General features: G+C 33.3%; 1 protein-coding gene across 1 annotated transcript; it reads right to left on the bottom strand.

Moving 5' to 3' along the window:
* Positions 1–3336: 3336 nt before the first annotated feature.
* Positions 3337–17038, bottom strand: LOC140041211 (2-amino-3-carboxymuconate-6-semialdehyde decarboxylase-like). Its single transcript, XM_072087627.1, has 8 exons — positions 16883–17038; positions 14987–15128; positions 13102–13304; positions 10988–11071; positions 10245–10434; positions 9308–9480; positions 8879–8977; positions 3337–6054 (listed from the first exon to the last, which is right to left on the bottom strand). The coding sequence occupies exons 1-8, from the start codon at positions 16937–16939 to the stop codon at positions 5881–5883; spliced, it is 1122 nt and encodes a 373-aa protein (XP_071943728.1). The 5' UTR covers positions 16940–17038; the 3' UTR covers positions 3337–5880.
* Between the last annotated feature and the right edge of the window lie 38 nt (positions 17039–17076).

Consider the following 17076-nt stretch of genomic DNA (forward strand, 5'->3'; position numbering starts at 1 on the left):
CTGCGCATGTCAATTGTGCTACATTTTTTGGAAAAAATGTGTCAGTTGAGTCGTTCTTTCATGACAGGGCAGTAAGAATGGCAAATTTTCGAACCTTTTTATTTTTTGACAGAACTGGTTACTACGGCTCTATAAGATGATACAAAACAATATATGCGCTTATATAGCCATATAATAGCATAATAATTGAATTAAAAAAAGTAAATATTTTGATAATGCAAAGTACGTGCATAAAAATGTTAATCTTTAATTTTGGGTGATTTTGTCGAAAAGTACGACAATATTAGCGCATAAAAATTGATTTTAAAAAAAGTCCTGATGTTATACAGAGGATTTTATAGGCAAAAATTTGACCTTTTTGAATTCAATTATTATTACGTTATTATCAGCGTATAGTACCATAGGAAGAAGTTACGTTAACAATAAAACACATAAGGGTAACATGTGACGAACAACACTGTATCACGTAATACTATCGGATGATTAAAACACTAATCGGATATCGACACATCTTAAAGTACATAAAGTTCAAAACTTGTCGGCGTGCCTCTGGTGACAATTAAAATAGTGGTTTCCAAATTGTAACCACAAACCCGTGAGTTGACTCATAAAGAAAATGACCTAATTTAAGTTTTACATGATGACAGAGACAAGAGGACAAGTAACTAACTTATTACAAAAAACAACTCCCTGTTTCTACTGTATGCCCGCTCGCGATTTTTTTTTTCGTACATAAGTTGGGGACCCCATCATGAAACGTCACAAAATAAACATGAATAATTCATCAGTTAAATTTTCTTGTTCCGTGTGCACCCAAAGCGTATAGCAACAAGAAGTGATTACACAAGTGCGGTACGATTCTAGGCCTATCTCCGCTGTGGTTCCGCGTGCGATTTCATAATAGAATAGCGGAGTTTTGTGTGGATTGTCGAAATAATCAGCCTTTAGTTTATGGTGTTTTTAATATAGTTTATTACTAAAGAATTACGTGTTAAAATTATAGTTTTTATTGATACTATTAGGCCTAATTACTAGTCTCTAAACCCCTGTATATTCTAGTAGTAGCTGTGTGGGTACGGTGTGTGTGACTTGTGTCTTTAGGCTATGTCCAATTACTACTTATTTTAATGTTTTGCCTAGCTGTCGATTAGCCTCGACACATTTTGCATAGTGGTGTGTGTGAAGAAGAGTGCGCGAAGGCAATCACGTGAATTGACCTAGAATCCTAGGCCTATTATTGTAGAAAGAATCGTATCGCAGTTGTTGTTATAGTCATAGTCATATAGTCATATATACTTTATTGTCCATTTAAAAACAGAAATGTGATTTGAAAACTGGCAAAATACATTGAAGCGTTCTTGGACATAGCCCAAAGAAAGCTTAGACCCACAAGAATAAAGAATGTGTATAATTTGTGTACTGTATTTTTTTAATTCTGCTATCAATTATCAAACAATATGCAATGTACTCAAAGGAACTTTAAAAATGCGCGTATATGAACACATGAGATGGGAAGATTTGACCCACGAGAATAAAAAATGTATTTTTGTGTAATGTTTATTGTTTAATTTTGCTGACTTATTACTCGGATTGTGTCATACCAAAGATAGTGTAACTATTACCAAAGATAGTGTAACTATCTTTGGTCATACCTAACACACACACACGTCACACACATCCACACAGCTACTACTAGAATAGACATGGGTTTAGAGACTAATAATTAGGCCTAATATAGTATTAATAGAAACTATAATTTTAACACGTAATTCTTTAGTAATAAATTATATTAAAAACACCATAAACTAAAGGCCGATTATTTCGACAATCCACACAAAACGCCGCTATTCTTCAACAGCGGAGATAGGCCTAGAATCGTACCGCACTTGTGTAATCACTTCTTGTTGCTATACGCTTGGGTGCACCATGGATTAAAGAATAGAAGGATATGCATCGACGGTGACATCAAACGATTTTACAACGCGCTTGCCTATACTAAAGCACTGCTGCCAATCAAACAAACACGTTCATTGAACTCCGTGTCTCTAACCGCGGCCCTCTGTAAAACGCTGCGAATCAACTGTTACATTTTTTGAGACCAAAACGTAACCATGTAGAAATCGTATGCGCAGTCTGAATGTTCTATTGACATGTCTGCGTCGATGATTAATTGATAACAAACATATATTGCTGAATAATTCTGTTTTAGTTTCATCACAATCGGACTACGAAAAGTTCACTTTCTTACGACTGGTAATTTTAGGTAGTTGGTAATATTAATAAAATATGCCATTTTTATATTTGAATTATCATTATTTGCCTGCCATCTTCTGTCATTAAAAATTGCGTTAATCTATAGAATATTAAATTATGCATTTGACCATGTATGTTGTTAGCGTGGCCGGTGTTCAGACATACAACAATCGTGTTTTTTAATATATGGCTAAGCAGTGGTTTCTTCATAAATCTCCTTAATTATCGATGTGATTATATTTAAACTGTAGTGCCTGGTGATTGGCTAGTGGTTATGTCATCCACATCACATCCAATCACCGGGCCTAATTGAATGAAAACAGCGATCCCTGATCCGGGATTGGCTGGCTATGTATAGTTGCGATTCGTTACCTAGCGGTCGTTTTGAAAAGTACACGCAGGGCAAACTTGATCACGAACAAACGAAGTAGGCCTACCTATTATTATTATTCACACAAGAAGTAAGACAACGGTGAGTATTTAAGATTAGCCTAGGCCTACCTAGGCAGTATCAATGTCGGCAAATCATAGGGTTTACTAGCCCAGTTTAGCCTAGTTAGTACAAGGCCTGGGCCTAGCTAGGCTAGCATTCTTGCTGATTTTGTAATTTTACAACAAATGAGACAACTAATAGTTATTGTCTCAGATGTAGGGCTACTACAGGTCATAAAATGCTACTTTAATCATCATAAAAAAATCATTAGCGTAGATCAATCGCGGCAGAAACCAACATAGTCAATAGTTGACCATCTACAAACATCATGCCACCAAAGAACGCGCGAAAGAAGCGTAGTAGCCAACAAGGTTAAATGTCGTTGCACATGTGCAGTAAACAATATATTAGGCACGCGACCGTTTCGTTGTTACCATGCGGTTAATTAAACTGTAACATTGTGGGCGGTCCGCGGTCTGTCGGCGAGAGTCAAGGAACCCTTGATCTCACGTCGATGCATATCCTTCTATTCTTTAATCCATGGGTGCACACGGAACAAGAAAATTTAACTGATGAATTATTCATGTTTATTTTGTGACGTTTCATGAGGGGGTCCCCAACTTATGTACGAAAAAAAAAATCGCTGCCCGCTCTGCTTAAATTAAAGGGTGGCTCCGGGTTTTGAATGTAGTATAAAATATCATCTTTATTTATTTATTTATTTTATTTATTTATTTTATTCAGTTGTCAACCAACAGCGATGAAACCGCCACTAACAGGTTGAATCTAAACATAATAAACTATAAAATGTATTCAAATAAACAACAAAAACATAAACAAAGATCACAACATTAAGGTTTAACAATTTTACCCTTAAATACATTTAAACTATCATAAAATAAATCAATATCCAAACAAATAACAAGTAACCTATTAAATGTGTTAGGTAACCGCCGAAAAATACCTCGTTTTGTGCATTCAACACGACCACAAGGAACGTGAAGCAAGATGATATTATTGTTAATATACTGGTATTTGCATATCGATATATTGAGCTAATTTGCATAGTTATAGTTTACAGGTGGTTGATTCGTATATAAGTATAAAAGAGCTTAAATGCCAATATAATAAAAGACTTGATTTTGGTATCTGTCTACTGTTTTTATTTGGTACACATCACACAACTTAAGTATCTTTAAAAAAAAAAAAAAAATTAAGCAGAAGAGATGTTTACAGTCAAAGACATTTCACCTGTGATTAGAGGGATATTTTCTGTCTTTAAAAAGATGGCATACCCATCACCTTTAAGGCCAATTTACACAGACGAGCGATAACGGTAATACAACTACTGTATTAGATTCTATGTTATTCCTTAAGACCATTCATTACTGCTCGTTTGTGTAAATTGGCCTTTAGCCGACGCAAACGATTATTGAGATGTACCGGTAACGTAACGAAATATTTGGTTCTAAAATTAAAACAATTACAATTGTTGTTTGTTCAACATATAATTTATTGGTCTTACATTAAAAAAAATAGTTTTAAAAACCGAATAAAAATACTTTAAACTCACTAAAAAAACAATTACTAAAATTGTTCCACTCCACTCCACTCCACAGAAATTAACAAGAAGCTTTCGATTTGCGACGACCGACGACCAAACTACGTAATTCACTGCGCGTTTATTCACTATGCGCATGCGTAGATATTGGGTCAGGTCCAGGTGACGACTGATGACCCATCGATTGACCTGACCTAGGTAGGTCATCGGTCGTCGCAAATTGAAAGCACCGTAATAGTTAATTATAACAACCAACACTAATTATATTAATGAGTAGTTTTAACTAACCTAAACTCGCTAGTTGACTAGCAATACATAAAATATCAAACCAGAATACCGACCTTATAAAGTGGACATTAATAGGAGATTGTTTTTTTCTTCTTTAGAGGTAGTTTGAATAAATAGATAAATAGTTTATGGTTTAACTACTCAAAAATGAATAACTTGATGGAAGAACATTTTGATAGATTTTATGAAATTCAACCTGTGCTATACTCCTCCTGTAAACTAACAACAGAATTAGTCTGTAAAGAGGCTTGGGTTTATTCATAATGAAAGTAACTTTTTATTCTAATATTATAAAAATAATTTACGATGGTGACCCTGTATACCGTTATTTACAAGTGGTCTCAAATTGACTAATAATTAGCAGATATTAAAGGGTAGCTCAGCTATGTGATTAAAGTTTACATTGTTTAATAAACCTTTCCCACAACATTAATGATGACTCCACTTATTTTTGGACAGCAGTGAAGCAAAATAATAATCGTGAAATATGCCTTTTTTTAGAAGTAGTCTAAGTATCGTGAATTCCCCACCCCCTCTCCCATTTTAAAAAGTAGTGCTACTTACAGGGCTTTTTTGTTGGAAGGTTTAATTTTCTTAATAAACAATACAAGAACGGAAATAACCTTTTAACAAAGCATGCTATAGGCTATATAATATAGGTTGGTACTATAACTAATCCACCAAATTTACAGCGAAAAAAATCACTCATAAAACAGTCCAATAATTACTGAATATGGTAGCAATGGAATCAAATATAGTAAAACAAATCATGTTTAATAGCTAGCTGTTTAGTACTGTACAAACACTTTTTAGCGAATAAATAAATCTATATTTATCTATACTGTATAGACGTTGTCAATATAGAAAAACTGAAATCTATAAATTGCATTGAAACTGAAATCCTTGAAACTAGGGTCACACCCAAAATATACAATTTTCACTAGTTTCCTAAGGAAAGGAACCTTGGGGATGATCCACTTGTGTCACTCCCTCATCAACACCCCCACCCTCCCCACCTTCTTGGTAACAAAAATACAATTTTTAAGGCTTTTTTTTATATCAGTTTACTAGGGTCATAGCCTCTGCCTTGGTAACAAAAATATGTTCTTACACTCATACAGTTGTAACCCTAATGACACCTTAAACTTTACATGTTTGAGGAATTATTTTTTCCATTTTGATAATTTGATTTTGTTCAATAGGGGGAAAAAACCCAGTCATTGGCTTGTAATGTCCGGTGTAACATCATTTTGAGTTGGTAAAGTAGAGACTTTTGATTGCTATAAAAAAGCAATTCTCGCTTCCTGACTTGTATTCACTCCAAACACTTAGCATGTTGCTGTGATTAAGAACAGACATTATTTGACGCAAGTTCGTGAGTTTTTTGTCTCTTAGGACTGGGTTCAGAATGTTCACAAGACATAGAGTCTGACATACTTGATTTGGATGAGCACGCTGGTTCGTACAAAGCTCGGTCAATGCCTAGAAACTGGCAGGCGTTGTCAGCCAACAATTTGTCCTGAAATATTATATGAATATTACAAAAACATTATTTAATATAAGAAAATGTACACATTATTTTTTGTAAAAAAAAACAACAACAAAACAAGGTGTCTTTATATTATTTTGTTTTGACACTATGACCAACCCCTATTCAGGGGATACTCCTATTGAAGGGACACTTTTTTAGGTCCTGAAGGTGTCCTCTAATACTGTAAGTATTTCAATAAATTAACTAGAGAACAAAAAGACTTCATTACTAAAACTACATCTGACAATACACTCTCTATTCAGGGGATACTGTACTCCTATTAAAGGGGCACTTTTTTTGGTCCCCAAGGTGTCCTCTAACACTGTATGTATTCAATAAATTAACTAGGGAACAAAAACACTTTATTATTAACAGTAACACTATATCTGGCAACACACCCCCTCCCCCCTATTCAGGGGATACTCCTATAAAAGGAACACTTTTTTGGGTCCTGAAGGTGTCCTCTAATACTGATTTCAATAAATTAACTAAGGAACAAAAAAAATTTATTATTAAAACTACATCTAGCAACACACCCCTATTCAGGGGATACTGGGACCGTACTTTTTTGGGTCCCAATGTGTTCAATAAATTAACCAGGGAACAAAAAGACTATCAACACTACATCTGGCAACACAATCACTTTACATTTGTAAAAATAGCAACATAAATTAAGACAGAGAGTTAACCTTACATAACCTTTTGTACACCATGTTTCAATTTAAAGAAATAATCATTACTGAGTGAGGTTAAAACAAGATATGACAAGCTGTGCGTTACCCATCCAGAAAACTAATTACTTTCATTACTAACAGGTTAATTGGTTCAATCATTGTGGGTAATACTAGTAAATTAGGTTCTATTTAGAGAGGTTTGACAACATCATGACTACGCTAAAAAGTTACTGTTAGTGAGTCATAAAGTAATCTGGTAATAAGCATTTTTTTGTGAATAATTTCTAAATTACTGCTATTTAGAGAATAAAATTTTCACACAAAAAAAAATTTACTTTATGAAGGAATATAACATAAATTGTTCTAATTACTATTACTAATTATTATTATTATTATTATTATATTATATTTTGTTAATTCAGCTGATAAATATCCCTCATTACCGTAAATAGTTAAAGGGGGTCATATGCAGTACATAGAGCACTTTTGTTCACATATAAATAAAAAGTATTATTAGCTAGCTGTCTATACTAATGAAACTAGTTTGACAAAAATGATGTGATGTGCTCAAATATGCCCAAATATGGTAGTGATATATGCCCAAATATGGTAGTGATATGACATCATCATGTACATATATGGTCACATCACATTTTCTGTCACATAAAGTTTGTAGCAGCTGAGCTTCAGGAAGGTTCAATATTTGTCCTCAGTTTAAGCCTTGCACAAAAAAATGTGATGTGCCCATATATGATGTCATATCACTACCATATTTGACCATATCACTACCATATTTGAGCACACCACACATTTTTGTCAAACTAGTTTGATAGTGTAGACAGAGCTTTAAAGAAATTTGGATTATGTCCTCAGAAGAACGACGACAGCTGCTGTTCAGCGCCAACCACATGATCTGTACACTGGGACCGAACCCTGATTATTACCTCCGCCAAGGAGGTTATGTTTTCACCCCTGTATGTTTGTGTGTGTGTTTGTGTGTGTGTTTGTGTGTTTGTGTGTGTGTCTGTGAACAGCCTGGAGGCCACAGTTTTTATCCGATTCTAACCAAATTTGGACACAATGATCTATGCCCAAAAAGCTCGGACGAGTTCGAATTTGAGGGGGAAAGGTCATAGGTCAAGGTCACAACTAACAAAAAACTATTTTACTGCCTAGAGACCACAGTTTTGATCCGATTCTCACCAAACTTAGCCACAATGATCAATGACACATCATATAATTGTGGTTAAATTTTGAAGGGTCAGGGTCAAAGATCAAGGCCCACAAAAAAAAAATAAATAAAAAAATAATAAAAAAAAAAAAAAAACCCTCAGTGGGACTTGAACCAGCGATCTCAACTGTGAGAGGCTGGACACATAACCATTACACCACACTGTCATCCACAACTTTGTAGTGTGCAGTTAACATATTTACACTTAGAACTAATAAAAAAAAATGTGTAAAAAAAAAATATTCAGGGGGCATTTTATGTAGGGGAATTTTACAGTAGGCGGAGGTTTGTACTCTCGGAGTACCCTCTAGTTTATTAATATAATGGTGTACTATTATTATTAAAGTTTATTCAAAGTTCTTTATCATGCACATGGGCAGTGTATGTACACAGGAAAATAGATTTACATCCCATCTGAAGGACGAGAAAATGAGAGTAAATCTTGCCTAAGGATACAGTACTTACATTTACATTTTTTGGTTGCCTTTTACATCCCAAATTTAAATATCGTCAACAACAATTCAACTCAAACATGATAGGGTTAATAAAAATAAAGATAAATTTTTTGAATAAATTGTGTTCTATTTGAGTTAAGCGCCTTTCACACCTGCTCTGATCTGGCTTGGCAAATCAAATCGCATCTCAATGGCTTTTTTTCACAACACTATGCCAATCATTTTACTTGATGTGCATGTGTACACACAATCTGATGCCAACCTGAACTAGAGCCGGATCAGAGCAGTTAAATCTTTTTCATAAAGTATCAAAAAACAACCTTTGCATTCAATAGTGAACAAATTTCTTATTATTGGCTGTTGCAATTTAACTACTCCACAAATCAATGTTTAACCATAGAGGGTGCCATCAATATTTTTATAAATGTCTATATAGAAAGTTGAGTATATACCTTAAGAATATCACTGAAATCATTCATTGATTGTATTAGTTTTCCGGGATGATGTTCTCCTAATGGGAACGGATAATCACTTCCAAGCACAATATTGTCCTGAAAATAATATAATTATAATATTAATCAATTGGCCGCAGTGTTGAAACATATATTGCCACCTGTTCCTTTCACATGAAAGTGAAATAGAGGTGTCCTCTGAATAGAGGTACCATGAAGGGGGAGGGGGAGGGGTTCCTACTCTACTGAAAACGGAATTGCTTTAATTGTTCATTATCATAACAAAATAACAATAGAATTTCTTCTTAAAGATTGCCAATATTAGTACGATAAAAAAAAGATAAACAAAATTAATATATAGAATACACGCACATTATTACACAAACTTAAGTTTTAAAATGAGGAACTTTGATTAAAAAAGAAAATAACCTTTCCTATGACATTAACCAGCAGCCTCAGAGCCTCAGGATCGTGTACTAAGGAATCCGTGTAGACGCGCCCTAAGTAATTACGTGGATTTACTTCACACTCAACGGCACAGAGATCAGGCCTTACGTTAAATCCGTGTTCGATCCTGCCAATAGTACATGGGAACGAACCTCCTGTAAGATAAAGAAATAAAAACACAATGTAGATATATAGTAACTCATAGAAAATGATAGCATTGTCTTTGAAGTATTGTGTTTCTTGTGTAAAATGCAGGCCTTTTGAAAATTATAAGCACGCCTGTGAGCTTTGCTTATCCTTGCCTCCTTAGATTTTCACCTGTTTTTTTTTGTTACCTATGTTTTAAATGTATTTTGATTTTAAAGGCTCATCTTTCGTAACGTTGCATTTAAATATATGATGTACATTTTAGAAGATTAATTACATTAATCTGATACTGATTAAAAATACTATAAAGAATAAATGAATGAATGAATGAAAGGTGTGTTAGCTACAAATAATACAGCTGTAGGTGTGCTGTTGTATTTTGGTGTGTAGAAGTTTACCAAATTTAAGCGTGTTGTAAATCGCACTCCTCAAGGGCATTTTTTAGGAGTGTGTTAGGTGAGTGATCGCGCTCGCTCACCTTAAAAGACAAGGCCTGAAAATGTGTCCCCTGAAGCTTGGTTTCTTATTAGGACTCAATGCAAAGACGTAAGTCACAAATTAGCAAATCGACTAATCAAAACAGATGGATTATTAGAACTTGTGATTGGTCAATTTACACTGCAGCTTAACAACCCTGTGTTGCGTCCTAGTGAAAACCAAGCTTCAATAGACATAGTATACATACATCACCCCTTTGTTCGTTTCACAATATCTCTTAATAGTGGCATCCCATACATTTTTATGAAGGAGGTAAAAAAAAAAATGTACATACCTCCGTGAGCAAAGCAAACTTTCAACTTTGGGAACCTTTCCAACACGCCACCAAAAATAAGGGAGCACATTGCTGTAGCCGTTTCTGCTGGCATGCCCACTAACCATGGCAACCAATATTTCGACATTCTCCCCGACATCTCCATGTCCCATGGATGCACAAAAATGGAACAGTCCAACTCCTCAGCTGCCTACAATAATGAAGTAGAATATATCATTTATTTATTATTTTATATGTACTACAAATGCTGATATTTTTTATGATAGTATATAATATTAAAAGTACTGTAGTTAATTACTTCTTTCCATTCCATAATTTTACATCACTTTAATTTGCAAAGGTATTTTATATCATTATATTGTATATTTATTACTGTAGTTAAGTTTCTACCAGCGGCAATGAATTGAAATACCTAAATTAATAAACTAAATTGTGCATTTGACATCTTATCTTTATCCCTTTAAACATTTCTCTTGATTATACTTCATAAATTCTCTCAATATTTCTCTTCTTTAAGTTAGGATTACCAGGCCTTGTCTTTTTAAAATTGTAGGTGTGCTACAAATTGCACTCCTCAATACATTTAGGGGTGCTGTAGGTGTGCTGTTTGTAGAAATTTACCAAATTTAGGCGTGTTGTAAATCGCTCTCCTCAAGGGCAGCTTAGGAGTGTTAGGCGAGTGATCACACTTGGTCGCCTTAAAAGACAAGGCCTGGATTACTGTAATTTTTTTAAATACTTACAGCGAAAAATGACTGAAGTTCTGGTGCGTCTAAATTCCAATCATTTACATGAGATCCAATTTCAATTCCTGGAAATCCAAGTTCCTAAAAAAAATGAATAACATTATGTTTTAAAATAAAATTACAAAAAAGATTGACGTTTCCGGGCCATTATGGGACAATCAAGAACAAGCGAGTAAAATTAACAACTATACAGAGCACCAAAGGAGGACAGGAAATATTTATATATAAATATAAATTGAAAAAGAGCTTTTAAAAGGAGTAAATATTATATTTATTCATTTAACCTTCCTTTTCTTTCAAATAAGCAGCACAAACTGGTTATTAAAAAATAATGAAAAATAGAAAATGATATCATTATCAATTACAAATAAAAAGTCAATTAGTAATTATTTAGAAAAGAGATGTAAAGAAAATTTAAAGCTAACTCAAATAACATAAAAAAAAGATATGAATATGCAAAAAAAGAAAAACCAAATTATATTTGATTTAAAACAATTAAAGTGGTTTAACCTAGATAATTCATTTTTAATTGTACCAGCAATTAAAAGCTGCCAAGGAATATAAAATATGATATTTAACTTTTAAGGGTATTAATATTAAACAGTGTCCCAGTGGGAGGGAGTCTGTGTGACTGAGTGATGTATATTAATATTATAAATAACTTATTGACTTATTAAAGTCTCTTTAGCCCAATTTTAGAAATACTAATGTAATGGTTTTTGAAGGAATATTGTCTTTGTTTTAAATTACAGTGATTTTTTAAGTGCATCACAAATGTTTTAATCATTTATAGGCCGCTAAGTGGACAGACTAAGATGATTAGTTAAAATATGTCTTGTTTTTTCAGAGACAATTGTGGATAGTTATGATTTGGCGACGAAAAACATAATTTTCAATGAGATGTGACAATTAGCTTTATAATTCATTTTTTATATGATTGGTATTTATATTTTATTACTTTATAATCTTGTTTTTGTGTATAGGTCGTGAGGTAATTTCCCGATTGATCGTAATCAAAACGGTACTGGGTTTGGTCTACTAGCGTTCCTGCTCCCAACTAGTCATCCATTCATAGAAGCCTTAATGAAGTAAGCCTACCTGATGGTGGCCTAGAACGACTTTAGTCGATAGAAGATTGAAATATTGTTAGAGATAGAGTATACGATGTTTGATTGTGTAGATGTGTGACTTGTTCTGTTATTCAAATGATGTTCCTCATACTAGGAGATGAAGATAGTAGTTGGGTGTAATGATTTTGTATATCAATTAATTATTTTAGACTGTATATTATTATTGCGATAAATTATTATTTAATATATATATTTTTATAATATTTATTGTTATGATTATAGTATTAATAAAAAGATATATATATCAGTATTAATAATACAGTTAACAGTATAGTTTAGTGGTACTAATAGGCATAGCAAGCAGAAGATTCCAGGTGTCGAATCTTGGTTGGGGGCGGTTATTTCCTCATTTTTAAAGAATTCCCAATATCTTGATCAACACATTATTCATATTCAATTAACATATAACATTTAGTTTTTAGTTATCTTTACTGCACCTTAATATTTTTTGATGAGACACAATAAATAGCTTCCAGATTAATTAATCAATTTCAAGTATATCACTTCTGGCTATTTTAGAGTTTCTTTATGCGTGTCATATTGAAATAATATAATCACCATATATAACTGAGGTGTGTGCCAGAAAATCGAAATAAGGTTATTAACACTGTACTTCTAAGGTTAATGTTCAGAGGGTCCTGAAGGCATATGCATGTAACCCTGTCAGTGAACCTTATTCTAACCAAAAATTTTAGAAGCCGAATGCTAGATCGCCAAATTCTATATATTCCCATTCTCAATATATTTTATCTAAAGAATATACATTTATACTAAATATTTGTCTTGTTTTTTTATTATTAATCTGTTTAAAAATTGTTGAACAAGCCAGGCGGCCCTCTGGTAGAGAACTTCTCCGTAAGATCCACCTTCACTGTCACCTAGTACACCCTCTAGCCTTCGCCTTATTATCATCTCTATATTTCTAACACAATATTACTACAATAGCATATCTTTAAAAAATCAATTTGTTATAAGTTGTACCTTTATACATCTAGTCATTTCTTGAATAGCAAGATCCGGTGCTTGTAGCGGGACCGTACCCAGACCAATGAAGCGCTTTGGGTGTGTTTTAACAGTAGTGGCCAAGTCATCGTTGATGATTTTACAAAGATCTAACGCATCTTCAGGTTTTGCCCAGTAGCTAAACATGATTGGTACGGTGGAGAGAGCTTGTACAGTTACCCCTGAAAGAAGAAATAATAATATCAAATTTAATTATATCTTATAAAATGCCAATATAGATCTCTATGTATTAGAGATAATGTTTTACTTAAAGTTTGTTATAATGATGCTTTCCGGAGGTTGTTGGGACAACCCAGATTTGTCAGTGCGAAGAATTTGTTTGTGGAAAACAATATTTCATCATTTTATGAATATTTGAGGATTTCGACTTACCGATTTCTTACAAGAACAATGAAAAGCGAAAACAGAATGTTACTTTGTATATATAAATATTTGTTGATGGATTCAAACATGTACTACAAATGGAGAGAGGCATTATATACCAATAGATAACAGTTTTGGTCCTCTCTCCTTCATCTTTTTTATTTGTGTAATGTATTATACCATATGGACAATTGTCTGAAATAAAAGTTGAATTGAAAAATCATGGTTGTTTCTATATGGCGCCCTACAAAGAACAGAGCGCCTAACAATACTAGTTATTATTAATTATTTAATAAAGTACTCATATCAATAAGAGTGTAAATAGTATTGTGAGCGTGTGACGATGTGTGTTGGGTATTGGACTACTGATTGTGAGATCGTGGGTTCAAATCCAATGCTTGTCTTCACTTATATTTTCCTCTTTCCACCCAGGTGTACAAATAAGTAATGTACCTGGTAAAGTCAAAACAGAACTTTGCGCTGCTTACTAGCTGCATTGGTACTTTTTTTAATATCCAAGTCTACAGCTCTTTGATCTTCATAAAATAGAGTGCTATATTATAAATGTCGCATTACCGTAAAATGCCAACTTAATGTCAATGGCTAATTGAACCAGTACAAATATTATGGGAGTACAGGGAATGATTTCGCCAGTGTAGCATAGCAAAAAGCTATACAAAACAACCTTATTGCTACACATTTCTAAAATTGTGTAGCAAAAAAGACAATACAAAACTATGTTTCTCGACTAAAAAATCAGTTTGATTAGCAATAATTGCTAAACAAAATTTTAAAATGAAATTTTTCCCTGGAGTATGTTTCCATGTGTTTGATGATCAAAATATGACTGGGGTATCAATATGTACAGTGCTTAGAGGTTTCACAATCCAGGATATATTATTAATTAAAATGTATGACAATTGACAGTAGAACACCATATTAAGAAGAGACACCTTCAGGAACCCAGCAGCTCCTTCTTAATAGTGGTGTCCTCTGAATAGGGTTGGTCGTTCGTATTGTTAAAACATGTATTTTATACAACTGTATAGTAAAATTTGGATCTCCATCATAGATGACATAAATGGTTTTATATTTTTTACATTTCCTTCCCTGGGACATCCCTATTTTGGGGTCACTTTTCTGTGACAGAAATGAGCAGCAATATCGTATACACTGTAGGTAAACTTCTATAGGAGACAGCATAGGCAACGCCACTAGCATGTGTGGCGACATCCCTATCAAGGGAAATTACCTATCGAGGGGACACCCTATTAAGGAGACATACCTTAATGGGGAAATTTTGCTGGGTATTAACAAGTTGATACAGTATATGAAATATTTTCTTTTTTTTCTTTATTTACCCAAAAATAAATGTAATAAATCATAGGAAGGGCTAAAAAAACTCTAGTCAAGTTCAGCACCTAAAAAATAAAAAGACAATATTGCTCAAAAAAATCAAATTACATAATTACTGTTTTACCTGTTTCATCCATTTCCTTGATCCTGGTGTCGGGATCCCAGCAATTCTGGTCAATAACACGGAATAACTTGCCATCTTTCATCATCTTTGCCTTTCCTTCACAATGGTGGTGGAGCTGGATCCAGCCGCCATAACCATACCTCTGCAAACAAAATAAAGTTCATTTTATAACACACCTAAAGTATCATTGTCATTTGATTGGCTGATTTCATTATGTGGCATTAGATATTTCGTCCCATTCAATGAATAAAGTTTAATAATCAATGTTACTATAAATAACAGCCAGCTTTTTAAAACAGTATTTTAAAGGCCAGGTGTGGGCAAAAAATTTCTTTTGATCATAAATTCCAATAATTATTGATCTATAGTTTCCCCTATGTTTCATAATATTTGGGATTTTCTTTGTGTTACACGAGCTTGTTGAAAATAAGCACTTTCTTATCAGTGGGGGGATAGTTCAAATTACACAGTAAAATCTGTATTCTTTTGTACACAAATTTTGTAAATAGAGAGGCATTTTAAAAAGCTATGAAAAATAAACGGTGTGGTAAAAAATGTTATCAGATAACTAAATATAGGTAATATTACTTGAATATTACATTTCTGATATTTTTATTCAACTTCAGATTTTTATTTTCATCAGGCTATAGCAAAAATTATCCACCGTATATTTACCATCTATATTTAACCATCTTTTTTCACCGTCTAGGAAGTCACCAGACATGTTATTACATTAGGTTAACTACCTAACTACGGTACTGAAAAAAAGTCTTCTTGGTTTTTATGGAAGAATTTTGCCAAATTTTGTATTTGACCATATTAAGGGAAATTCGTGTTTTTTGTCTTGATTTCTGTTACAAATATTTGATTTATGTACAATTAACCAAATATCATATTTAACATTCATGCCTGTACCTGAGCTTTAAAACTTTGTGTCAATTAATAATAATATGACACAAAAGAGAAACATGTAAGCAACATCATTTGCTTTACTGAGCCTACGCTTGTTGTTATAAAGCTTACACCAAACAAAAAAGCTAAAAAATTGAATACATTTGGTTTTTTGTATTTTATTTAAACCAGAGCCTACTTTTTAAACAAAAATTGTTATGACAAATTTGAAGAAAAAAAATCATGAAGGAAAAATACTAAGCAAATCCCTTTCTGTGTAGGAGGTGTGTCACAAAATCTCTTACCCTATTGGATGAAATCAGACTGACTAAGCGATATGATCAGAGTACCGCCCTACAGTTCACTCTGCAGTGATCTGGTTTCAGCCAATAGGGAAAAAGATTTAGTGACACACCTCCTACACAGAGAAAGGGATTTACTTGAAAATTGTATACTGTATTAATATCAATATTATGAAACCTATTATTATTATGAATCACCTTTTCAACTAAACTGTGTTTAAGTCACTGTTTTTTATTTCTAAGATAAATTCAGGTATATCCTAAATCCTCAAAGTGGTATTTATCTATTGATCTCAACAATATTTTACCATGATTTTACGAAGGTGCTCCATCCAGCCAAAGCTGATCATTAAATACTTTTACTAGGCCTACTAGGGCCTAGGGACCCTTATTATTACAGCAATTGTTATGTATGATGAGAGACATAAACATGTATTGCAACAAACAAAAATTAAAATAAATAGTATAAGGCAATAATGTTGACAACTAAACACCAAATCTAATCTACATTAAGCAATACTACTAAACTGTAGAGCTAGCTAGGCCCAGTCTATCCATATGCTAATGTATTCCCAGTTCAACGTTGGGGAACAATATGGAACACTACGTCTCTATACACAACTACACAACAAAGAGTAGGCCTAGCTTAGCGTGAAGGCTAAACGTGTTCAATGTAATCAGTATATAGCCTAAATACACTCACCTCTTTTAAGTCAGGCCATCTTTTTGGTAGAATATGATTATGAATGTCAATTTTCATATTTGAGAATGTTTAATTAAGTGATATAAGTACGTTTTTCTCAGTAAAACACAAACCAAAAGGAAGTATAAAAACGGAGCTAACCCTTTTCTCCTTTGACGATCATCCGCGAATAATTATTTTCCTATTAGGTCATC

Source organism: Antedon mediterranea, chromosome 1 (genome assembly GCF_964355755.1).
Source record: "Antedon mediterranea chromosome 1, ecAntMedi1.1, whole genome shotgun sequence".
Taxonomy (NCBI): Eukaryota; Metazoa; Echinodermata; class Crinoidea; order Comatulida; family Antedonidae; genus Antedon; species Antedon mediterranea.

What these genes read in the sequence shown, in the direction of transcription:
- LOC140041211 (XM_072087627.1), bottom strand. Translation starts at nt 16,939, where the DNA reads ATGAAAATTGACATTCATAATCATATTCTACCAAAAAGATGGCCTGAC. An exon ending in AACTTCAGTCATTTTTCGCT is followed by an intron (nt 10,435 to 10,987) that starts GTAAGTATTTAA and finishes TCATTATTGTAG; the next exon opens with GCAGCTGAGGAGTTGGACTG. An exon ending in AGTTTGCTTTGCTCACGGAG is followed by an intron (nt 9,481 to 10,244) that starts GTATGTACATTT and finishes TTTATCTTACAG; the next exon opens with GAGGTTCGTTCCCATGTACT.